General features: G+C 39.5%; 3 protein-coding genes and 1 long non-coding RNA gene across 5 annotated transcripts in view; 2 read left to right on the top strand and 2 right to left on the bottom strand.

The window, feature by feature from the left end:
- LOC134657018 (uncharacterized) overlaps positions 1-26592 on the top strand; it is a 324919-nt gene that overhangs the window by 279365 nt on the left and 18962 nt on the right. The window lies entirely within an intron of this gene.
- On the bottom strand, positions 6575-7464 carry LOC134657315 (uncharacterized). Of its 2 annotated transcripts, XM_063512889.1 has the most exons (2): positions 6954-7446; positions 6575-6744 (listed from the first exon to the last, which is right to left on the bottom strand). In XM_063512889.1, the coding sequence occupies exons 1-2, from the start codon at positions 7282-7284 to the stop codon at positions 6689-6691; spliced, it is 387 nt and encodes a 128-aa protein (XP_063368959.1). In that variant the 5' UTR covers positions 7285-7446; the 3' UTR covers positions 6575-6688. The 2 variants fall into 2 exon arrangements, with proteins under 2 accessions (XP_063368959.1, XP_063368958.1); XM_063512888.1 differs by having other exon boundaries at positions 6575-7464.
- Positions 11421-12371, top strand: LOC134656761 (uncharacterized oxidoreductase MexAM1_META1p0182-like). Its single transcript, XM_063512282.1, has one exon. It carries the CDS (start codon positions 11569-11571, stop codon positions 12331-12333), a length of 765 nt encoding a protein of 254 aa, XP_063368352.1. The 5' UTR covers positions 11421-11568; the 3' UTR covers positions 12334-12371.
- On the bottom strand, positions 15176-16003 carry LOC134657320 (glucose 1-dehydrogenase 2-like). The gene has a single exon (XM_063512894.1). It carries the CDS (start codon positions 15967-15969, stop codon positions 15208-15210), a length of 762 nt encoding a protein of 253 aa, XP_063368964.1. The 5' UTR covers positions 15970-16003; the 3' UTR covers positions 15176-15207.

The following is a 26592-nucleotide window of genomic DNA, read 5'->3' as shown; positions in this document are numbered from 1 at the left end:
GCGAGAAGCACACTAGTCTATATTAGGTCCGTGTTCGGTGAGATCCCGCGATATTGCGCGATTAATGACGCCGCTCACCGCACATTAGTGTGTTTCTAAATGTACTGATGAGCAGCAGATAACGCCAGATATATCAGCAGGAAGTCTAGTCTGACCAGAGATGGGACTCGGTTCTATTTGTTCAGGGAATTAACAATTAAATCATCTCAGTTCGATGATCGGGGAATGTTATTTGGGATTGAACATTATATTTACCAATTCTACCACAACCCTACATTTGCTATTAGGTGGCGATGCCACACCTGAGGCCTAAGCCAAGATGACAGGCGTTAATAAAAAACGCCGGACGAAACTTAAATAATGTATGATCACGTGACTTTTCGTTCGTATCAGTCATCCAGATACATTTTTACTTTTGTCATCTTGGCTACGACTCGAGGGAATTTTATTTGAGACGAACTTATATCTACCACATCTGTCTCTCTGTGTCGTGAGATTTATCTTCCAATATTTGATAGCGAAAGTAGCGATATGGTAGGCAAAGACATACATGATACCTACATAGCTACTTTCACTACCAATTACATAGAAGTCATATCACCATTAAAAACTTTCTCGAGTTAAATTTGGCCCACAAGCATACTAAATCTTGGCAGGGTGTCCGGCCAAATTCTAATAAAAAGTTTAGTGAATATTATGAGACTGAGTGTCGTCCTCCGTAATCAAGTAGACTGTTGGCAAAAATGTACTTATGGGTTGCACCTTGCACCACGACTGTAGCTATCGCAGCTCCGTCGTTAAGGGTAAGTAGTTATCCTTCGTTCACAGTACTTTATTGGTGAAGATGTTTAAAGTAAAGCTTTAAACAAATGGTGGATCAAAGTTCGATTTATCACGCGACAGCCGTCCCCGCGTCGGCAAAAAGAAAGTAATTTTTACCCCAATCAATCACTCCAAAAAACGGGCCATGCTCAACGGGTAATTCGCTAGAATTCCACGAGAGATTTAGTACCACAACTCGTGCTAAACCAACGACGATATAATGAGGACGCCGGCTCATTGTCCGCGGCTAAAAAGAGGAGATAAATAACCAAATGAGAATGGAAAAAGGGCAAAAATGGTGGAATAAAGGAAGCTTCAATTGGACAAAGGCGCCGAAGGGGGATAATTCGTCGGGGATATGCACCAATTGTCACCGTTTTCTTCGTTTTGGCGTTGACAAGAGACGGCGTCGCGTAGGCGCGGGAACATAAAACTGTTAAAAATACTTGAAAAGGGACTAACTCTCTTAGAAACGCGGTGAGACTTGGGTCCTTTTTAGCGGGCTCTCGGAATTGTCGCGCCGCTGACGCCTGTAGCGTTAAAACCTAACCGTTTATTAGCAAAGAAGCTAAGTGGAGCTATAAAACTCGAAATTTGGAACCAATTAATGGTCTGGGAACTTTATTGAATTGGCAAAGTAATAAGATCCTACCTATTATGTTGTACAACATAATACCTAGTCAGTGTAACGACATAAGTGCTTATGTCAAATACAAATACAAATACAAATATTTTATTAATAACAAAAGGTTACAAGTCATCGGGATAGTGGGTACATTCTGTACATTATGTTTTGTAAATTACTATTATAAAATTACAAATTGTATAGGTGATTATTGATTTTAATTATTAATTCATTACAAGAATTCAAATTATAAAACTAACATTAACAATAATATGATTTATGTCGTTATAGGTAGGTTAAAGTATTCTCCATAATCATAGAACACTTCGCTCATGAGCCACGTTTTTAATCTATACTTAAAGCCCGCGGTGGTAGCTGCGTTTCTGATACTATCGGGTACGCGATTATAAACAGACGGTCCCGCGCAGTATACGGATCGCTGGGACTTAGCGAGTCTGTGCGGTTCGGCGATCAGTCTGTTTTTATGCTCATTGCTACGGAGGTGGTAGTTATCATTTGTTCCCTTGAGTTTGAACTTATTTAAATTTTCGTGTGTAAACGACGCTACTTGGTATAGGTACAGGCAGGGCAGGGGCAATATGTTGAGCTCCCGGAAAAGGTCTCGTGCTGGCGCATCTGCTGGTTTACCGGCCATAATGCGGACGGCACGCTTCTGCATAACAAACACGCGATTCCAGTCCGATGCGCGGGCCCATAACTCCACGCCATAGGTGAGGAGTGAGTGCATAGTCGCGTAATAGCACTCGCGCACCGCGCACGTGCCGGCGGTTCTCGCTAAGCGCCCCAACGCATAGCATGCCCGTCCCAACCTGCCACACAGCTCATCGATATGGGACTCCCACGTTAAGGCGCTGTCGAGCTGAAAGCCCAGAAGGCGTGCGCAGGAAACTTGCTGTATAGGGGCACCGCCCGCACACACCTTCAGGGTCGGGCTCGGGTGACCATTTAACTTGAACGTCATGAAGCATGTTTTTTCTTTGTTCATGGCCAGGCCGTTGGATTGAAACCATTTGTGTAGTTGTTCCATGATGTCGTTGATCGCTCCCTCCAACTCGCGTTCGGCGGGTGTGGTGACGACTGCCGTGACGTCGTCGGCGTACATATATATCTCCGCGCCTTTTATCGCCTTTGGCAAGTCGTTTAAAAGGACGCTAAACAAGGTATTGGAAAGGCACGAACCCTGGGGAACGCCCATGAGGTTTCGTAGTTCCGCGGACACAACACTACCTCCCGCGCCAACGACGACCTGTGCCCTGTCTGTCATAAATGATAATATTAGCTTATTTGCCGGGCCCCGGATGCCGTAGTGCGCAAGTTTGTCGGCGACGAGTGCGTGGTCTGCCGTGTCAAAGGCGCGCGATAGGTCGCAGCAAATGACGGCTACATGGCGCTCTGCCTCGCGGGCGCTCAACACACCACGCACCACCTCGCGCACCAGGTCTGTGGTAGACCGGCCTTGGCGATAGGCGTATTGGCACTCAGACAGTGCGTTCCGCGGTGCCCAGAAACTAAGTAGTCGTTTATTTAAACCCGCCTCAAAACATTTGCTCGGGCCTGGAATCAATGATATGGGGCGATAGGATTTAATAATAGATTTTTTGCCTTTACCTTTATAAAGCGGGCATATTTTAACTTTTTTTAAGGGTTCCGGATACACACCTGATCGCATACAGTTGTTGAATAAGTGGGATAACACGTAGCTAATTGTAGGGCTGGATTGCTTTAGCAAGTTAGTAGATAGGCCGTAAGCGTCAGTGCTGTTTTTAGCTGCAACAGAATATTTAAATAAATTGACGACTTCATCCGGTGTGAAAGCCTTCAGCCTCAGTGAGCAATCGGCGGCAGTGTACCCATCTGACAGGGTGGAAATGCATCGGCCTCGGTCGGCAGCGGGCGCTCTGCACGCAGTGGCCGCCGTCACGAACTCGTGGTTGAGGGCGTCTACCGCGAGTTGTTTGGTTGCGAACGGGCGGCCGGCGCTGTCGACGAGCAGTTCGGTGTAGTCGACACGCTCACGGGGGGTCCGAGCTAGCTCGATGTTGATGGCCTTCCACATCGCCCTGCTTTTATTGGGGTTATTATTAATAATTGAATTAAAATAGTCACTGCGTTTAGTTTTTAATTTATAGTGGTAGCATTTTTGTAACTTACTTAAGGAGTCGTGTAGGGGGATATTATCCGGGTATTTTATTGATAGGCTAGTAAACTCGAAGGTCAGTGCTTTTAAATCTTGAATTTCGGTATCTATCCAGGGGTTATGTTTAGGACGTATTATTAAGGGTTTTAGTGGGAGGTGGATATTTAGTAAGTTAGTGAGGATATTAATAACTGTAACTGCAAAATGTTCACATTCGCCACTGTGTTTAGCCACGACTGCTTGCCAATCTATAGACTCGAGTGCTAGGGCGAAAGACGTTCTGTTTTTGTGGCTAAAAACCCGTTTTGTTATCACTTGAGGCGGTGGGTGGCGCGGGGGGCACGGCGCGATCACTCGCTGCGCTGCGTCTGCGTGGTCGCTCAGATGAGTGTCCACGCAGGCGGCGGTAACTCGATCGTCGCGGATGTTTGTGTACACATGGTCTAATAGAGTTGCACTGGGGCCGTCCCGTCTCGTTGCGTCTTCGATATGTTGCCGAAACCCGTGCGTCGTTAATATATCCACCAATTGCCTCTTTGACGGAGTATTCAGAAGAAGGTCGATGTTAATATCTCCCATTATTATAGCTAGAAGTTCGTCATTGTTAATTTTAGTTAGTAACTCCTCGAATAGTTTTAAGTACTCGGTATGGCTGGTGAGATTCGAATGGTAGATTCCTATTATTAAGATATTTTCGTCTACAAGGTATATAGCACATACGTCGAATATCTGCTCGCGGGATAAATCGCGATAATCGGGTTTGTTTACAGCTCTTTTATCAGACTTAACGTATATGCAGCTACCACCGCGTTCAATATTCGGTCTACAGTAATAGGATATAAGGTCGAAATTTGTTAAGGTAACAGATTGGATTTCGTAGTCGCGTAAAAAGTGCTCTGTAATCACTAACACATCGCATGACAGCTCGTCGCTTAGAAGCGCTTCTAATTGTGTGGTTTTACCACTCAGGCCCCTAATGTTTTGGTGACACCTTGAGCCTACTTTTTTAGGCTATTGGATTAGTCAAACCATATTTAGGTCTGCGTCTTCAACTAATACTCTTTATGCCATAGGCCATGCCACTTATTTTGACCATGCAATGGGTAGGTATTGCGTGCGCTAAAGGCATGTGTTTGCTGAGGAAGATAAAAGTTTAACAAGTTAATGTACCTACGTAGGTACCTACCTTCTATTCCTCCTAGGATGGACTCGCTAAATATATAAATCTATAAGCAGTGGAGACCTTCGTTTGTCACAACTGTTTGGTATTTTTAATCAAATGTATGATTATATTTTTCCTTGCGTCATATCGGTATCTCTCTCATGTACCAGTTGCAGATACAGTTCACCTCAACTGCAAACGAACTTGCAAGGTGGTCACAAGATGGGTCAACTATTTCTGTCATTAGCAGTAGTTCTAGGTACCTTACCTGAGATAGAGTCTGTGCGGAAAGAGAAGAGTCGTGGAATGTATGGGGCCCATCTTTCCGAACAGACTGCGTGTTTGTTTTAGATTTTAATATCTGACATGTACTTTTTGTATGATGACTGTGTAATTTTTACTTATCAATAAAATTGGCACCTTCTACTTCTAACACACTCATCCTATCCTTCCCATCTGCGTCTGTTGGGTAATAAGTGTAGCGAAACCACTAAAGTAACGTTTTATGGTCCCCTAAAATACCACAGCAAAAGCATTCGCGCAAATCCACAAATACCCGTGACCAATGGAATCTACGAGCCATCAAATAGAAACACCGTTTAATATTCCTCACCACCAGCGATCGCAATAAATGTCCAAATATTTGTCACAAAGCATTTTGGCAAATTCAAATAAAACCGTAACTAAGAACCCTACTAAATCCCTGGAGATGGGTCAAGCAATATCATTGACCAATGCAAATAAATATGAACTCTAATCTAATACAGTTAAGGTTAAACTTACAGAAGCGTGTGTTGGGAAATAATTCATACTTCCTGGCTCCAATTCCGTATGTTCCAAAGTCAAATCTTACGCCAATGCTATAGGACGTAGTTTCCTCTATCACACATTCATAGACACCTCTTGTCCGCGCTTAGAAATCGAGCTTTAATTCCACGAATTAAGGTGCATTTTGCCTTGACGTTAGGTAAAGTGGACAATTTCTGTATGTTAAGATTCGAGACGGCTAATATTTCGCGGTGATATTGGCAAGTAGATGCCGGATAAGATTTATTCGTGGCGTCACGGTGGGTTTCATATCAAAATTAAATATCAAGAGGAGGGGACGGGATGCGAGTAAAATGCTATTGACACTTTGGATGTTACGTTTTGTTGATACAAGTTTGGGGAACAATCTTACGTAGGTATACAGATTTTCTTAGACGTAAACACGTGACAATTTGGTATTACGCATTTCCTTAGGACAAAGCGTTACATTTGCAACTCTGCAAAGACATCTTAAATAAATATCTACTTACAGGTGTGAAAATATTTGAGAAGAGTCCAAAAAGGCTTATTTTTGTATGGTTTTCATAACGAAATAAGCCTCTTTGAAAATATACTCCTCATTACAGATCATAGGAATAAACCTAGTTCTATCCATACTCAAATACCACCTGAATAAAAATTATAGATACTCGGTAGGTAATTACAAATAGAGGAATACCTGCAATAATTGCACACTAAAATACACCTAAATTAATTACCTAAAAAATAAGGAATTTAGGAATGAAATAAAACAAAAGGCACAAATAGAATTAGTACCTAGTATTACAATGAACATCAGGGGCCCGTTTCTCATAAGCTTGTAACTTGTAATACAAGTGGAATTCCCTTTCTAACAAAAGCTGTCAAAAAGTGACATCCGTTTGTATTACAAGTTACAAGCTTTTGAGAAACGGGTCCCTGGTTTTAAACAATTACTTACCATACGTTCTATATGTATTACAGCATTCATACAATTCTACCGATCCGATATCGGATGTGAAAACGCTCTTACTCATGAGAAACCATGGTCCATCCATTATCCATGACGTAGTTACATCCAGTGATGCTCCTCGCCTTGTCACTAGCTAGGAACAAAATTACACCGCCAATTTCTTCATTCGTAGCTATGAAACCTTGGAGGGTAGCGTCTATCAGCGTCTGACGTATGACCTTGGGATCACCAAGGCTATTGTTACTGTTAAAGTCGTTATCCACCGGTCCAGGCTTGACAGTATTGACCCTAACTCCAGACGACGCTAGTTCGACAGCTGCGCAACGCGCGAAGTGGTCCAGAGCCGCTTTTGACACAAAATACGGGAGTAGCTCCGGGTTTTTGCACGGACGTAAAGCTACCACGCTTGAAATGTTGACCACGTTACCCTTTGTCTTGGCTAAATATGGCGCCGCGAAACTTGTCAATTGGATCACCGCCCGAACGTTGGTTTTCATCACTTCATCATACGCTTGCAATACTGTGCCTTCCGTCAAAGATCCAGCTGGAGATATGCCAGCATTATTGACTAGCACGTCTAACTTTCCGAAATGTTCTACAGTTTTAGGGACGACGGTGGCGGTGTCAGCTTCCTTGGAGAGGTCGGCTTGTATTACGAGGGCCTTCCTGCCGAGCGCCTCGATGTTTTTCGCGACGGCGGCGAGCTTGGCCTGCGTGCGCGCCACGAGCGCCACGTCGGCGCCCTCCTTGGCGAACATGAGCGCCGTCGCCGCGCCGATGCCCGAGCTTGCTCCCGTCACTATGACAACCTTAGATATTCTTAAAACTCATCGTTACCGTAAAGCCTGTATAAGTATATCGTTTAAACTGAATGCATATGACGTTTTATACCTAGGTTATCGATGCCACTCTTAGATAATGTACATCTAGGACATACCTACAACAACCTTTGCAGGTAGGGAGATAACGATGTCCATTAGTGCATAGATTAAGCACTTGGTGCGTAGGGTAAAGGCACCAGTAGTCAGCCTTATAACGACTTTTTTAAGTTTGAACGTTCGGCATTTCTACAGGATTAGTCGGATAATTAAACAAATGACATGGTTAGATCAATTGTTTATCGTAGTTTTACAACAAAATATTTAAAAAAATAACAATCCTCTTTATAATATCTCTAATTAAGTTTAAACAAAAAATGGCACTTTTCTCCAGTAGTCAGCCTCCAAAATCCAGTAAGCAGCCTCTGTGTACCCAGTACTCAGCCTATATAAACTATTCATAATAATTAGATCAAAATCACTAATATTTATATCAAAATCAACGATAGGCTCTCCGAAACATGTCGCGCGAGTGACTTAAAACAAGTGAGTCTAAACCGTAAAATTATTCAAAATCAACGATATTATAATATTTATTTTTTCTTTATTATTTTTGTTACTGTTATTGTACTTAGTTAGTTGTAGTTTTTAATTTTAGTTTATAATTTTTTGCATATATCAAAATCAATGATGTTATAATATCTATTTTTTATTCATAATTTTAGTTATTGTTATTGTAGTTAGTTGTAGTTTTTAATTTTAGTTTATTATTTTTTTGCTTATATGTATTACTTACTAGTTTACTTATTTAATAAAATAAAAAAATCTTATAGGTACATACAATTCTTATGACACGAAATTTGTTGCCCATAGGTACTTAACTAACACTATTCTTGCAAACTAAGAATCGCAATATTTATTTTCTAATAATTAATCCGTCAAAAATTAACGAGGTAAATCCTAATATATAATTATGTTCCTAGTAGGTATTCGGTAAAAAATAATTAAACGAGTCTATTCAGATCTAATTATCATTTTATCATTAATAAACAACGTCCTATTATACGGATTATACCGACCAGGAAAATGATAGTTATGTATAGTTAACGTCAAAAATATGTATACACTTATGAACCTTATTTCAATGAGATAGGGTTTAAAAATCTGGACATATTTTTGGCGGCGAAGTACCAAGCAAGGTCAATGGCTGAGTACTGGATCAGCGAAACCCAGTGGTCAGCCGCATTAAAACGTTATTTCAAATGCGGCTGACTACTGGGTTTTACTTTAAATTGACTAGGGCATGCCTAACTAAATTTGAAAATGTAAATTTAACGGTCCTAACGGTCGCATTGGCTCGAAAATAATAAAATAAACGAATAACCCAAAGGTCAGCCGTGGGGGGCTGGGCACTGGATTCTTTGGAAAAAAGTGTTATCCAGTGGCCAGCCCCCTCAATTTATAAGTGAAATATTGATATTTTCATTCAAATATAATGCAATTTAATAGATAAACTGATAAATAAACCAATCATTAACAAAAACAATAACTTTTAACATTAAAACATAGTTTTTCTTGCCTGTTAAGAGAACACCACGTGCAGTAAAAAATATGGCGGACATGACACTATTGCACTCGTCGACAAACAGCACCTTTATGAACGAGTATATTTCTTCCCCCCGTTCCCTCACCGCACCTGTCGTGTGACGTATTAACCAATAAGGAATCAAAGCTCCTATTTGAGTACTCGTGATTTGTTTAAACGAATATACCAGATATTTATGACCAATAAACCACTCAAAAGGCTGACTACTGGTACCTGGCTGGCCACTGGTGCTTTTACCCTACTCGTTCAAGGTTTGTTTACACTACCTGCATAACATAATACTAATACCGAGTGTTACACAATGTATTGCAAAAAAATTGTATAAAGAAATTACGCATATATAATAATTGGTCAAAAGACTGTCTCATTTCAAACATAGACATAGAGAATTATACTCTATTTGTCTTACACTAGAACTAGCACCAGAAAGAAAAGGATGAGTATAGTTTTTTGTTCTTATTTACTGACAAATTGGTTTAACCAACTATATGTAAGTAATATATTATTTTGAGAAAACAAAATTAAATGAAAACAAGACAATACCCGTTACGGAAAGCTTGTAACATACCGTAAAATGGGGTGAGTAGGGTTCGCGGGGAGAGTTTGGTTTTGAATGGGGAGAGACGGGATGAAAGGGGGTGAGATGGGATTTTAAGGCTACTGCTACAAAAATAATGTATTCCAATTTAAATTGGAGCTATAGTAATATTCATAATAATAAAGAATCGATCCAACAATCTTCCAAAATCACCTTTGTATGAAATCCCATCACACCCCAATTACGAGGGACTACGGGGTGAGGTGGGATTTCCTGTTTATCGTCAAAGTTATGAAATGGAACTACCCAAAATAAAATAAAAACTAAAATACAAACCTCCGGAACACCTTATTATATACACCATTCAGTTTGCATATGTAAAAATAAAATGTTATCGTGGTTTGAATGTCAGTTTTGCCCCTACTCACCCCATTTTACGGTACTTATTTTATATATTGATGCCTTAATTAGCCTTAATGTTATACGAACTTATACCACTTATTAAACATTTAGTTATTTACGGTAAAAAAAACTGAACATAAGAAAAAAGTTAGTTACGGTAAAAATTAAACTTTGTTTTGTCCCTTATTTCGTTGTTTTTTTGGTTATGGTTTATCGTACCCAAAGGGTAAAAAACGGCACCCTATTACTAAGACTTCGCTGTCCGTCCGTCCGTCCGTCTGACACCAGGCTGTATCTCATGAACCGCTATAGCTAGGCAGTTGAAATTTTCACAAATGATGTATCTCTGTTGCCGCTATAACAACAAATACTAAAAATAAAATAAAATAAATATTTAAGGGGGTCTCCCATACAACAAACACGATTTTTTTGCTCTATTTTTTGTTGATGGTGCGGAACCCTCCGTGCGCGAGTCCGACTCGCACTTGGCCGGTTTTTTTTTATTTGAGCCAAGCGGTATTTGTATGTATGTATAATAAATATACAAGGTGCAACATAAATAGTGGGGTTGCGTTTAAACCATATTCGATATCTAGTTCTGATTAGGTAAAGTAGAAGAAAAAAATTGATGCAAAAATATTTTTTATTTTGTATGGGGCAGGTCGTACAAGTCGGCCAACCCTCTATGTATTGTTACATAATAATTATCAAAAATACCGTAATATACCTCAAAACGGATCCCCACTATTTTTTTTTGTTACAACTTATACCTATCTGAAAAATGTGATTAATATTCAAATAAATAAATATTATAGGGACATTTCTAAAACTATAATTTATACCGATTTAATAATCTTAAAAATCTTAAAAATATCGTGTAGTTCGTAACTCAGTGTTTAAGTATTTTTGTTTTCAAAAATTTTGGCCTTATCCTTATAACGTCCTTGGTCCTCCTGATACTTAATCAAAAATCCAATTATGTTCTTAAGCGTTGGTGGCGCGTCGATTTCGCTCGTGCATGTATTGGTGCGAGCGAGACGCACGGGCGACTGACATCATTTTTATATCATTTTAATGTCACAATGTAGGTTTGAATTGGCCTCCATGTAGTAACGTGTGGGTCGATGAAGTGTCGAGGCCGGGAGCGACGCCGCTGACGCGTGAAACCGTCACATTGTCGCGCGGCGACCGCGCGTGACCGCGCCTCGCCCGCGGTTCGCCTCGCCTGTCTGTCGCTATTCACTGATGAAGATGGTTTACACCTATTGATCGTATGCCAATTTTAGCGGCAGCGACAGTTATCTAACCCTTTAACAGACCAAATTAAAATAAACTTAAATTCAAGCATCAAATAGAACTACGTAGTACGCAATCAGTAGTCAACTACTCAGTATGTTTATTGCTTTCATAGGTAAACTGTACCTACGTTGTATTTACGGCAAAAATAACTAATAACCAAGAAAAATACAGACCGCCGTTAATACTAATAGGTATTTACTGAATCAGTTTAAGTATTATGTATGTACCTTATCTCAAGTGATTGTTATCTCGTTAACGTTGATAAGATACAATATAATAGCTCTTGTAAAACAACTTCCTCGTCATAACTGCAACACATCATCTGCAGCATTTCCATACCGGCGGCATATTTGTAATAAGCGAAACTGTATTTTTAAACATGAGTTTTGCTAACAAAGTGGTTATAGTGACGGGAGCAAGCTCGGGCATCGGCGCGGCGACGGCGCTGATGTTCGCCAAGGAGGGCGCCGACGTGGCGCTCGTGGCGCGCACGCAGGCCAAGCTCGCCGCCGTCGCCAAAAACATCGAGGCGCTCGGCAGAAAACCCCTCGTAATACAAGCCGACCTCTCCAAGGAAACTGACACCGCCGCCGTCATCCCTAAAACGATAAAACATTTCGGAAAACTGGATGTGCTCGTCAACAACGCCGGAATGGTTTCAGAAGGAAGCCTATTAGACGGCAAAGTACTGCAAGCCTACGATGAGGTAATGCGGACGAATGTTCGGGCAGTCGTTCAACTGACAAGCCTGGCAGCGCCTCATCTTGCTAAGACCGGGGGAAACGTGGTCAACGTCTCTAGCGGGGCATCTCTGCGTCCTTCTAGTAAACCAACATTTCTTCCGTACTACGTGTCTAAAGCAGCTTTGGATCATGTTACGCGTTGTGCGGCGATGGAGCTAGCGTCTTCCGGAATCAGAGTCAACACGGTCAACCCTGGGCCAGTAGATAACGACTTCAACATCAACAATAATCTTGGAGATCCGAAGGTTAGAAGGCAGGCGCTAATTAATGCTACGCTCCAAGGTTACTTAGCTACGAATGAAGAAATTGGAGGCGTAATTCTGTTCCTAGCTAGCGAGAAGGCTAGGAGCGTCACTGGATCTAACTACGTCATCGACAATGGCTGGACCATGAAAAACTGAGCTGGTATTTTATATATGTACGTACTTTAAACGGCCTCCTAGCCTAGTCGCTATAGTGACCCTGCCTACGAAGCAAGAGGTTCCGGGTTCGAATCCCGGTAAGAGGATTTATTTGTGTTTACCGCAAATATTTTTACTGAGTCATGGATGTTATCTATGTAAGTATTTATGAGTATCGTCGCCTGGTACCCAAAGTATGTGTTTTGCTTAGTTTGGGACGGTTGATATGTAATGTATATGTCGTAGTCAGATTGTATAATCCGCCGTATTACATTACGGCTAGCCGTTTTACAAAACAGGGGCGTTTTGAAATGCGGCGGTTCGACGATTAGCCGGATTGTCATTGCGATACGTTCTTCAATAAGGCGGCCTACGTTTAGCCGCATCGTATCTACTATTTAGATTGTAGAGTGACCATTCTTTCGGTCGCCTACGTAACCTGAGTTTGACAATGTTTGCAATTTAATTTATTTTTACCATGGTCCCACCGCACTACATGTGTTTCTTTTCCAAAACATTTCCTTCACAACTTAAATAGACGAAGCCCCGCAAGCGGGGCTCCTATTTCTGGGCGGTTTGCCCTTCGGGCATCTGAAGCTACCTAACGAACCTAACCTACTTACCTACCTACGCTTTTTTCCCCAAAATGACGGATGTTTTCACGGACGTCTCACTAAATCAATAGCTAGGTAGGTTAGGTTCGTTAAGTAGCTTCAGATACCCGAAGGGCAAACCGCTCAGAAATAGGAGCCCCTGGGCTCCGTCTAGTTAAGTTGCGAAGGAAATGTTTTTTGAAAAGAACAGTCCGACGAACTCCAGATTTGATGGACACCCCAGCGTTTTTCATAGTTTGTTGTTGTTATGTCAGGCAGCGCCACGAGTGTTAAAAATGGGAACTAAAAACTGTCTAAGCGGCGGCTAATGACTCGCTGTATTACATTACGGCTAGCCGTCTTGAAGAACGTATGGCGCCGAATACATTCCGGCGGATTTTCATTCAGCCGCATTCAATCCGGCTAATCGTCGAACCGCCGCATTTCAAAATGCCCCTGTTTTGTAAAACGGCTAGCCGTAATGTAATACGGCGGATTATACAATCCGACTGCGACATATATAAGCTTGTCCCCAAATAATGATTTATATTTATTAAATGTGAATATATGTATTATCAAAATTGTCTATTGGTTGAACGAAAATAAATTCTAATCAATTTCACACTTTACTTTTATTTCACTTGTCGTTCTAGTGTCATTCTATGGAACTTGCTAACTGTGTAAACAAAAGTCACTAGAATATTCATATTTTTGACAGTTTCAATGTGGCGGTTTATTTGACATACAATACAATACAATACTCTTTATTGCACACCTCACATACACGTAGTTTACAATAAATGTACAATAACATAGTTAGCAAGTTCTATAGAATGACACTTTACAATACCTTCTTCCTGACTTTATTTCTTCACAGCTTCATAAATCTCATAATGAGATGAGTCACTGAAAGCCTTTTTTAACAACTAGGTATTATTACAACATATAGGTGGTAGGTAGGTAAGTATTAATACTGCTAGGTAGGTCTATTATTATAACTAATGTTAATATAACAAGGCTTGACTATGAGAACTTACTTAAAACACTTTTTGGGAGATTTTAAGTTATATTGATAGGAAAGATCAGGGTTAGACCTAGAAATGTTTCCTGTCAACCGCTTCTAAAAAAAGACACGTGGATACCTGTTATCGACTAGTATAATATGACCTGTATAGGACTCGCGAACCGTTGAGAAATGCAAGCTGTAGTGATGAACGGCCAGACAGCTGGAAAGCCGGTCAGACAATTCAGACAATATCATAATTTTTAGGCAATAAATCATTTTAGCTTGTACCAAGCTTTTATCTCTGACTGTACTTTTCTTTTGACAGCCAACTAATACCTACTCATCAAGACAATTCTAACAACCGCAAACACAGTTAAGTACTTTGCGTTGTTTATCAACGCCACCTCCTGTCTCATCATCATAATATTACATTGTCATCCGATTTACATTAGTATGCAAATTTTCAGCTCAATCGTAAATCGGGAAAGTTGTTCAAAAATAGTTTCCAAGATTTGACGTACATACTAACAGGGCAAGTTAAAAAAAGCTTCTAATGCTGAATTTGGCCAATTTTGGTATTTCAATTCATTGATAATTCGTAGCTGAATTGGTTACCTACGTGACAGGCTACGCCTAGTGTAGGAACCGGTACAACCATGATTGTAATTGCTTTAAATGTACATAATTGTCTTTTAGTTTTAAGGCCAGTTAATCTATGTTTCTTCCTAAATCCTTTGTGTACAATAAATATTTTTTTACTTTTTTACTTTTTTTTTTCTAATGCTGAATTTGGCCAATTTTGGTATTTTCTTGATTAATAGCAGGCGGACTAGACGCACCCAGCACCGAGCGATGAATAAAAGAGTCCGTGGCCTTACTAACTATAGTGTTTAAATTCAATACGGGCGAATCTTTAAACGGTGCGTGGTTAGCATAGGACCTAAGAAGTATATTGAGGGAAATTTGCTTAGAAATACAATAATTTATCGCCCGTAATGGATTTACTCACTGTATAGGTACCTAAAGATAAACTAGTACAGCCGGCGATAAGATTTCCTCATGTTAAAGTTGTCTCCCACGTGCTGCTTGGAAAAGGTTAAACTAAAACTATGTAGGGAAGGAAGGTAACAATCATAAATAAAACAAGTGATTTATTTACTAAGTAGTTAACTATTCCAATTAATTCAAAAATTGCTGATTTCGACTTTAATTAGGTATCTTCAGAATATTTTTTTAAAACAATACGTTCTCGCTCTTTGTATAGGCATTAAACATTCATTTTAAAAGGCTCCCATTATCAATTAGGTAGGTTGAGCCAGTAATACTCCTCGCCTTATCACTCGCCAAGAATAATACCACGCGTCCAATCTCATCGTTTTTGGCTATATACCCTAATGCAGTATAGCCTGCCAGCCTTCCCTTGAAGTCATCGGCATTGCCGAGCTTGTTGTTGGTTATAAATTCGTTCTCCACCGGCCCGGGGTTCACAGTATTTACCCTAACGCCGGAAGGCGCTAGTTCTAAGGCAGCGCAACGCGTGAAGTGCCCCAATGCCGCCTTTGACACGGCATAGAACATAAGCGTAGTCATCTTGCTGGGCCTCAGTTCTGCTACACTGGATATGTTGACCACATTTCCCTTAGTCTGGATTAGATAAGGCGCTGCAAGGCTGGTCAATTGGATCACAGCTCTTACGTTGGTCTTCATCGCATCGTCGTATGCTTGTAACGCCTTGCCATCTAGTAAGCATCCCTGTGGAGCTATTCCGGCGTTATTGACAAGCACATCCAGTTTTCCGAAATGTTTTTTCGTTTTAGGGATGACGGTGGCGGCGTCAGCTTCCTTGGAGAGGTCGGCTTGAATTACGAGGGGTTTCCTACCGAGCGCCTCGATGGTTTTGGCGACGTCGGCGAGCTTGGCCTGCGTGCGCGCCACGAGCGCCACGTCGGCGCCCTCCTTGGCGAACATCAGTGCCGTCGCCGCGCCGATGCCCGAGCTTGCTCCCGTCATTATCACCACTTTGTTAGCAAAACTCATGTTTAAAACTATAGGTTTCGCTTATTAACAAATTTTCGGCCGCTACGGAAATGCTGTAGCTGATGTGTTGCAGTTATGACGAGGAAGTTGTTTTACAAAAGTTTTTATATATAAATTGTATCTTATCAATGTTAACCAGATAACAACCACCTGAGATAAGGGACGTTAAACTTACATAATAAACTGATTCAGTACATATTATTACCTAACTAAAGTAGTATTACCTGGGTTCTGTATTTTTCTCGGTTATTTATTAATATAGATGCCGTAATAAGTACAACGTACTATGATAACCTAATATAAAAAAATGTGGGGACTGTCTAAATGAGCCCTAAAGCAAGTCGCATTTCTCAACAGAATTTCGTGAAATTTTATGAGCAGCTGGGCTATTGGAGCGACAGGATCTCGCGGCGAGATAGACTACGTGTCCCTCTTTAATTAACATACAAAAAGAAGGGGAGTGTATCTCGTTGCGAGATACTGTCGCGCCAATCATGTGCTAGGCGTATGGTCGATATATATAATAAGTAGAGAATTTTGGTGTCGATTATGTTTTTCAATTTTTTTTAATAATATTCATATTTCTGTGGGCGATACCATGGTGGTTTTCAAGTCGCAAGGTCTACAGCTAACATAGCCACTATTGTTATATCGATTCTATTCATTATATCGATGACACGGTAGATGATGTGTCAACAGTATGCGTTTGAGCACGGCATTGCGACAGCCATTGATTCGCACTTCTCACATGTTTTTACCGCGTGATACCGCTTTCTAGAAGCAATGGAGTTGTTATTATTATCAAAATCACTAAATAGTCGCTTCCCGCTGTCTGTCTGTCCGTCTGTATGTATGCTTAGATCTTTAAAACTACGCAACGGATTTTATTGCGGTTTGTTTTAAATAGATTGAGTGATTCAAGAGGAAGGTTCATGTACCTATAATTTGTTAACCCGTGCGATTGTTAACCGGGGCGGGTCGCTAGTAAACAATATAACGAAAAGTGATAAGTGGGCAACAATGTAGAAAATTGAAAACAATCCTATGGTAACGGCACAAATCATGAGACATTAAAATTTGAGAACATTTGGAGTGTTTTTGATATTTCACTATACAATTTCTACCGCTTTGCGCTTAAGAGTTGAATGTCGTAGTCTTCGTTTGCCTATGTGTTCGATGTAGGTATTCAGTAATTGGTTTTAACATCAGTACCTATGAAAATAAAACTTTTCTCCAGTCATGGACAGTACGACGCCATTTCTTTTAAAACAGACGGAAATTAAAAAAACGTCCATCTTAAGTAGCTATTTACGGCTACCATCAGTTTGGCACTGACATACCTAAACGCCGTCGAGAACGTAATTTACTTTCTATACATCTCGCTCGTACTCGCATATTTGTGCAAACGAGATGTATAGATAGTAAACTACGTTCTCGATAGCGTAAATGTCAGTTTTGACGCTGTCAGTGACTCATGGTACGGGCTCTGGTTTACCTATGGTAAAATGTTGCCGGTATTTAAAACTTTACAGGATCACATTTTGTCATTGCAAATGCCACGCAGAGTTAGCGTGGTCGGACACTAGGACTTGAAATAATGTTGACCGTATCCACACCTCCCCTGTGCTGGTTCGCAGCAATAAATACAGTACAATTAGAGGTTATAAAACGTTCCCTGTCGGTTAGCGTTAAATGGGGACCAACAAAAACCTGCAGCGTTACCAGAAGCTACTCGTAACGTAACTCATTCGAAACTCATTGTTCCCTCATTTTTTACGGTTCCGTACCTCAAAAGGAAAAAACGGAACCCTTTTAGGATCACTCGTGCGTCTGTCTGTCCGTCTGTCACAGCCTATTTTCTCCGAAACTACTGTACCAATTAAGTTGAAATTTGGCACACATATGTAAGTTTGTGACCCAAAGACGGACGTGTAACGTAAATAAATGAATTTTAAATATGGATGGCATTTTTGGGGTGAAAAAAAAAAGTTTTTCAAACTATATCGTGTTACATATCAAATAAAAGAGCTCATTGTAAGAATCTCTTATATATATATTTTTTTAATTTTAGGATAAATAGTTTAGCAGTTATTCACGAAAATAGGCAAAAAATGACCATTCCCCCCTTATCTCCGAAACTACTGGGTCTAAAATTTTGAAAAAAATAGACACAATAGTTCTTTACCTCTAGATGACAGGAAAACCTATTAGAAATGTGCAGTCAAGCGTGAGTCGGACTTAATGTACGGAATCCTTAGAACGCGAGTCCGACTCGCACTTGGCCGGTTTTTTTCTAGTAAGCGCCACTTGCACCATCCCACTACTCCGGGCTAACCAGTAAATGAATGAATGAAATCTTTATGTCAGGCAATAGTGGCCCATACATAAATACCTTAAAAACTAGCATACATATTATAAAAATATAAACTAAAGACTAAAAAACACATTATGATTGCGATGCAATAGTTGCAATACGCAACCCCGCAGTGTCAGGGAGCCGGCCGCGGAACCGCCGAAACTTTGACACCCTTCGGCCAAAACTCTTCTTCTCTCTTCGCTTTCACACCTGTTTACGTTTCAGTAAAACCTGGAGTTACCATTACCAGTACAATTTGACACTGGGTTAACGGTTTAACCAGTTAACTCCGGGTTAGTGAGATGGTGCAAGTGGCGCTAAGTATTAAGACGGGCATAAATCCAGGAAATTTGAAGGAAACAAAATATATGACACGCCGCTTGAAACTTGCGACCGAAGATGGCAGTGGTATCAGTAATTTGAGGTCAACAGTATTTCTAAGTTCTAACCCTTCCATATTAGTGCGACAGTGACAGCCCAACAAACAATTAGGCGACACTTAGCACTTATTTTATCACCTAAAGACATAAAACGGCTGTAGAATAGCTACATATTCTAAGCTTACAGGCTCTGGTGACATTAAGGTCTTTAAGAGGTCCATGTATAGCTTTAAGATCCACAGTAGCTGTTTTGGCCGCTATAATGCATCTTAAGCAGCTAGTGTTATAGCTCAAAGTGAATTCTACCATCTTAACATCTATATGAGTAATAAGCAGCTGCAAATTTCACTTAAGGTTCTAAACAGGCGATAAAAAGTCTTTTATAGCTCCGTGTATCGCAATCGCTACTTAACTCTCTAGTATCACTTACAGTCGAAAAGAGAAGTTATGAGTCACTATTATAGGTCACGTAGTCGCAGACGAGCGTTATTCAATACCTTAGTACATCTTATACTGTTATTAGAGTCTTACTTACAATCTAAGGCTATAGCGCCATGTTAAGATGAATCAATAAGCTAAACAAAAACTATTAATTAGAACCTACAAACACCCTAATCTCGCCTGTCAAGCCAAACATCGCCTAAATTAAAAATATTAAATTTTCTACTAAAATTGGTATCAAACGTTGCATATTTAACTACCATATCTATTAGGAAATTTATTTGTGGCATCACTGCTGTTACTTTTTTGTGTCTACCTTCAGCTTATTCACTTTTAGAGTGTCTTAAAGAGTGTTAGGTGTGACAAAGATTTTTTTGCTCGTGAATACTTCTGTCTCCAGCGGCACATGTTTAACAGGTGAGTCAACAAAATACTTCAATCTATAATCGAAATTTAATGATCTTTCGCGTGAAATAATTAGTTTTCACGTATCCCTCGTAATTAAAAAGTTATCTTGTAATATGTCACCTGGGAGGTCAAAACGCCATCTTCCTTCCAAATTTCGCCTACCCCTAGGGTTGTCACTTTAATGAAAAAAAAATAGGTTCTCGTTGTGTTTTTTTTTGTATGTCAAAATTTGTTACGTACTTAAGTTTTGTTGTTTTTCTCCACTATCCCTATCCGTTAAATTGGGTAGTATTATGAAAAATTACTAAATAAATAATATATGATTTAATAACTACATCCTAATGATCTCGTACAATAATATTCATCGATTTTTTTTAAGTATCTAATTATATAACTAGGACTCTTCTTTTTCTTCTTTGATACAGATATAGTTTATAATCCATTTACAAACACATAGTCTGAAAAAAAAATGTCAACACCACATGACTCAGTAATTTCAGAATGGCCGATTCACGTGTTTATTGTGTTGTGTTCAGGTCATTCTGAAATTTTAACTGAGTCATGTGGTGTTTTTGTTGACATTGTTTTTTGAGTACCTAGCTAGACCATGGTTATTTTCTTGTGTCGTGGTATTTTACAAGATAACTTGAATCGTGATATAAAATATTTAGTTACTTATTGGGTCACTACAAATCTTTATTTTCGATCATGCACACCCAGTTGCAAAATTGCATGGACACTTGATAGAGGTACATGCAATTATGCAGCTTGATTTATCTATGTTTCACCTAACGTAAGCGGGATTTTTGTTAAGTAAGTACTTAATTAATATTACTCTTTAAATACATTTTGTGGTTGATTTTGAAATGTTTCTTTTTCTCATACCTATATGATTTATGACATGAAAACCAAAAACCCTCTTTAATTGCGACAGTTGGTTAAAAACATGAGTTTTGACAACCCTGAACGATCGTAGAAATATGTATGAAAACAACGCTGGATGTTATCCTATTTTCGCCTATGATGAAAATATGTGCGTAATAGGACCTTAATAACACCGGCTTACGATTCAATATAAATTACGTGAATCATACAGATGGTAGAACTTAATTTTAATGGAGTGTGCCTATGTTTAGTCATGTTTGATATGGTAGGCGAAATTAGGCAAAAAGATAAAACTTCGCCTATTGTCTTTGAGCTCTTTTTTTAGGTATAATTATACATACAATTGGGTTATTTTTAAATTAAATTTAGGTGTTATCATTATATGTACCATTTAGATACTAGTGATGACACAATAAACATGTACCCTAAGAGGAAACTTCAAAAATATGTCAAAAAGTAGGCGAAAATAGGGTGTTTTACGGAACGTAAATACTTAATAAAAATCGATACTTTTACTCAATATTGCCCTAATGTTAGTATTGTTATATTTAAAACCGGACTTCACGTATATTGTGTAATTTTTCTAAAATTAAATACGGTGGACCACAAATAAAAGAATATTATATTCAGATAAATATGCAAAGGATCAGAGGCCCTTTAAAATTTTGTTAGCAATACATATAGTTATTGACAGTGTAATTAAATTCGCCATCATAAATCCGCAGATAAAGCCGGCTATCGAATCAGTGAACTAAAATAATTATTTGCTTTTATTTATCCGCCATTACATTTCACTTCAAGCTGTCACAGTGCAAGCTTACGAATAATAATACAAAATGGAAACATTGCAACCAAACCAGATATGGGCTAAGGAAAAAATGCGCAATTACCTTCTTGGGTGTTACAAATATTGACTTTGAATGCTAATATACCATCTAAAGCTGAAAATATCATCTATATGGCCCTACACTACTACTCAAATAGTTAGTAGTCGCTTATTTGGCACCCTTTTAAATCCTAAGTACTTAATCAACGCTATTACAGCACTACTTTAGCGCTCTTCTACCTCTTATTTCTCTATTGTAGCGCCGTTTTGCAACCTCAGGTGTTAAAATTTGTGCCCAATCCGGGGATATTACGGGGTTATAGCCGGCTATAACTCCTATTTTTAGAACATCAATAGAACCAAAGGATCGATCGAACGGTTATATAGATCTCTTTTACCTCTTATATTTAGCGCCTAATGTTAGTTGGGAGTTGCGTTTCAATCGCTACGAAGCGTAAGCGATTGGCATATCTGGGATACGCGGCCTGTTTTCACTTTACATCGTGTCTCGGAACTCTCAGACACGGTTTAAACCTAAACTATTACGGTTTTAAAGGTATAGTGATATGGAGGGTTGACTTGTTTAGGTGAGGACATTGAGGCCAATAGTAGCGCTTCTTCAATAGTAACCCTTCCCCCACTTTCGCATAGCACAGGTTCCCGCATTATGCTAATTCACTGCTATTACTGCCCACTGTTGCCTCTTCACATCGTGTCACAGACCTGGTACAAATATATACTAGGTAATACTGTTCGTTTGAAAGCTGTAGTTAGTTGTCAGTAAGTTGAGGTCACTAGTATCGCTTCTAACCCTTCCCCCGCTTTCGCATAGCGCGGGATCCCGCATTATGCTAATTCATTGTCATTACTGCCCACTGCCGCCGTCACTTCACATCGTGTCTCACACAAACAACAAACAAATCTTTGATAAAATTAGTGACGGATTGAGCGTTCTCATCGCAGCAGTAACGCCGCAATAGTAATGAAGCTGCAGTCATCATCCGAACGTCATCTTCAGACACTAATAGCCATCCGGTAGTGTGTCGAGCCAAGTTCAATTTATGTTTTACGGGAATCGGAATCAAAATCGGGAAAAGAAAGATACCTGTAAAATATTTAAAAAAAGGCGATAACGCGACAAGTCGACCGTTCCGGATTTAAAAATAAATTACAGTTCGCGTCCAGTCGGGGCGGCGACAGATCGCGCCAATTTGAATATTAATAGTTGCAGCGGCGCGTGAAAACTGACACACGCACATATACTGCTGGAAATAGATCGGTTATTTATTAGTTTACTTGTAGCTCTCTAAGCTGTGGATTTCGGGAACCCCCATGGCTGCCATTTTTAAACATACTTATCCAAAAATAAATTATTCATATCGAACCTAACCTCGATTAAGAAATATGACCTAGAAATACGGCCCAGTGAACGACCCAGTAAGACTGCACGATTTACTTCGTTGTGCTAGTACTAAATTGGAATTGACAGGCGATTGTTACGAAAAAAAATTAAAACCAATCAATCAATCAATATCAATACTTTTCATATTAAAAAGCTTAAAAACCCGTAGTGATTGTTTCACCGGATGATATCTCGGAAGATCAGCGCTGAAAAGTCACCAGCATCGCGCTAAAATGAGACCAGTTCGTGGCAATTTCGCATTCCTATGTTTTTCTGTTTTGTATAATTTTCTCTTCTATGTTTGTGCTACGAATTAAAAAAGTTCGTAAAATATGTAGAATATATGCGACAGCGATGCCATATCCAGTGTCCATATAATGTGATCGGCCGCCGAGCGCGACGCGCCGCGCCTTCAGCCATTGATGGCATAAATCAAACTCTAATAAATAAATAACCCGTATTCGCTTCCTGTGGCTTTGTCCGTTTTTAAAAACGTTTTGGAACATTTGTCGGCTATTTGTCGCTTACGACACGGTCGGGGAAACATCAATTTGGAAGTGATCCTTTAACTTATAATTAAAAGAATATTGCAACCGACATCGCTCATCGTCAATGTTGAAAATAAGGCTGAATGGAGTGAACTTGATACAATAATATCCTCTTCGGATTCTTGTCGGAATTTAAGGTAAATTATGTCGCGGCAGACCTGTTCGTATAATTAAATATGTACCTAATATCCCTCTTACTTATGAAACATCTTTACTTATCAAATAAACACAAATATCAAAAAATAATATACGGGCAACCGATTACGAAGGGCTTAACGCTATTAATTAGTCGCTAAAAACGATTATCAGAATACACGGTACAATCTTCCGGGGCCCTTCTAAGCATCCTGTATAAGTACTATTTATCCACACTCCGTTTGTCATCGAATTACATACTTCAAGAATACACACACAAATACACAATCAATCCCATATTACAAGAATTGTCCGCGTTAATTTCATCATTAATTCGTATGCTAGCAACCCGCACACCATGAAGCTGAAATGACAGGTTTCACAAATGACAAGTGTATCTACCACTCTACGTACTGACAATTCTTGAACCTTATCGCAAAGGGATAAAGGCTATCTATGGTCAGTAAAAAGTGTCGCTGTTAGTACAGCCACGGAGTGTGACCAAGGTGTTGTCGTGCGTTATTTAACTAGTGCATAATAGCCAATTATGTCATTCAGGCAGTTATCGGCGGAAACGTTTAGATTTAGGTCGTTGATCCGTGGGACTTGGCTGTCCTCTGCCGTGCACCCTGCCATTAGGTGTTAGCTGGGGTCGGCTTGGTTCATTGTAGTGGTTTGCTGTGGACTGCCATATAATATATATTATTCAAGATGTTATCTTGTTTATAAACATGAATAGTGCTTCATATTTTTTCGTGTATAAAAAAATCCAGTGGTCACAAACAGTTCAGACAGACGCCACGTGAGTACCCCTGACAGTTAAGAAATAGTTGACAGCCCGTCAGTCGCAGCCACCACAAGACCGCGGTTGACGACCACTGTCGAACTGTCAACGGCCGTGTTCGAATTTCAAAACCATTTGTTTTCCCTCAGTTTCTTATCGTGGTGCAGAAGTTATAATATGAATCTAAAGCCTGACCAGGAATATATGATCACACGCCATGTTTCGGAATTTCATTGGAACAAATTTGTTGATACTACACTGAACTGTCACCCTAATACTGTGGTCAGGCTTTATAAATCTGGCAAACTAATTTTTCAGTAGGAAAAGGCGGCAGATTTGAAAAATTTTAACTAAGTACTATGACGATAGAAAGCGATGGACTCTCATAGAAAATTCTAATATGGAGCCTGTTTTGACAATTTGGTTAGCCAGACTATATCTTTAGGTAGGTACATTACATACTTAAATACGTATACCAAGTAATAAGTACCTAGTACCTGCCTACCAAGTATCGATATAGTCGGATGGTCACAGTCGTTCTATCACCAGCCACCCTCGCCTTCAGTTCCATGCCACAGGAGTCACAAATTAGAGCGCAGCGGAGTCACTGACATTTTTCATTCCATTTTATAAGTTTGTATACTGCGATATCGTTTATGCGGATGAGGTCTTGGGTAAAAGCTAGCATACCTATATGTTGCATAGATGTAGGGTACCTAGTATCGATATGATTGGATCATCACAGTCATTTCTATCACCAAGCACCCTTGCCTTAAGCTCCATGCCACAAAAGTCACATTAGCGCAGCGGAGTCACTGACATTTTTCATTATAGAAGTCTGTATGAAACTGTAATTAAGTGACTCCTCTGTACGCTGTGACCGCCGAAGCGCGAGAGTCAATATGAGGGCGATCTGTTTGCGGCCGCAATTATATCGAGATTACATATTTATCTCCGAGACGGACAGATTTCTTACGGGGTGTGTTTTGGATGATGATTTCTATAGAGCTAGTAATATCACAACAATTAAAACTTAGGGATTGTGTCACTAACTTTCTAAATAAAGCATTCGCGTATATATAGATACTAACCACTAACAGCACAGCCTATCAGCCAGCATATCATTGAAGGTAGATTCGACGGTAGATAAAAAATAAAGCTACGTAGCTAGAATGACACAAAAGTAGATTTTTAGAATGACTCATCTCTATATTATAGAGCCAAGATATATTATATATATTAGCAAATTATTAGGTACCTATTATAGTTAGCTAACACCACACGAATCACACGATTGAAAGAGACGGACATTTCATTCATTATCACGCTGTCATGTACATATTAGGCAAATACCATTATCATTATCCGTTAAACTAATTTTATGGTTTAAACTCACATGTTTTTAGTCACTCGCGCGACATGTTTCGGTGATCCTAGGTCTCTTTTCTCAAGCACTATGGGTAACATTCACTACTGGTACTGAATGCGTCGCTGGTACTGTCAATTTCCATAGTAAAATGAACAGTAGTGCAGCTGCGGTTGGAAATGGACTGTCACCTTAACAGTGCTTCGCGTATTGCAGCAGTTTAATGTTAGTAGGTAAGTATGTCTCACGACAGTTTAAATTCGATCATGTCCGTTAGTCTAAGTTTATATTTCGGGGGGTTTATCTCCTCTTGCGTATTCCATCCCCAATCCCAGTGATCCCCATATTGATTCCGGGATCAAATGCTGATCTTATCATTGTTTTAAATGCCCCTTCTTACTGTATCCGAGAATTTGGTCCAGTGGTTTAACCGAGTCATCTTGGATTTGTTTGTGATTGACCGCTAGGAGTGATTCGGTGTTGCTGCTAATTTAATATAATAAATACCTAGATAAGGTATCAATTCAGTACCTATACATACAGTAGAACCTCGATTATCCGAACTAATTTGGACCGAGACTAGTTCGGATACCTAGTTAAAAAAGCTCGGAAAATCGAATTGAGTTTTTTGGGACGAGATCCAACAAAAACAAACTTTTTTTTACCTAAAACAGTACAAATGTGTTTTTTTAAAGGATTAAAGCCCTCAATATCCGAGTATTGAGGGTTCGAATAAAATAAGCCAGGATTGGGTTAATTGAGGGTTCGGATAGGTAATCGAGGTTAAAACTTCTGATTAATAGATATACGTTACTAGGCTATGAGGTAATTCGTAGACTAAGTAAATTAAATTGAATGGAACATATTTATTAGAAAAATTAACATCAAGGCTATTTAAATCGGATCACTGAAATTCTGTACAAAGGGACATGTTTTTATTGAGATTCGGTCTCAATAAGTATACTTTTAATACCTAGTATAATAAGGAGTAGTATTTGTTTTCTTCATGCTTTAGTGTAAATAAGACCTATTTACGTAGGACTTTGTTTTTAAAACCTTGAACTTAAATAACTACAAAAAATACTGTTAACA

The sequence above is a fragment of the Cydia amplana genome, chromosome 19 (assembly GCF_948474715.1).
Source record: "Cydia amplana chromosome 19, ilCydAmpl1.1, whole genome shotgun sequence".
NCBI lineage: Eukaryota > Metazoa > Arthropoda > Insecta > Lepidoptera > Tortricidae > Cydia > Cydia amplana.
Note: the sequence above shows the minus strand (reverse complement) of the source record. Positions and strands in the feature narration are given on the sequence as shown.

Excerpts from the sequence above, each read along its gene's own strand:
- LOC134657320 (XM_063512894.1), bottom strand. The coding sequence starts at position 15,969 with ATGAGTTTTGCTAACAAAGTGGTGATAATGACGGGAGCAAGCTCGGGC.
- LOC134656761 (XM_063512282.1), top strand. The coding sequence starts at position 11,569 with ATGAGTTTTGCTAACAAAGTGGTTATAGTGACGGGAGCAAGCTCGGGC.
- LOC134657315 (XM_063512888.1), bottom strand. The coding sequence starts at position 7,284 with ATGTTCGCCAAGGAGGGCGCCGACGTGGCGCTCGTGGCGCGCACGCAG.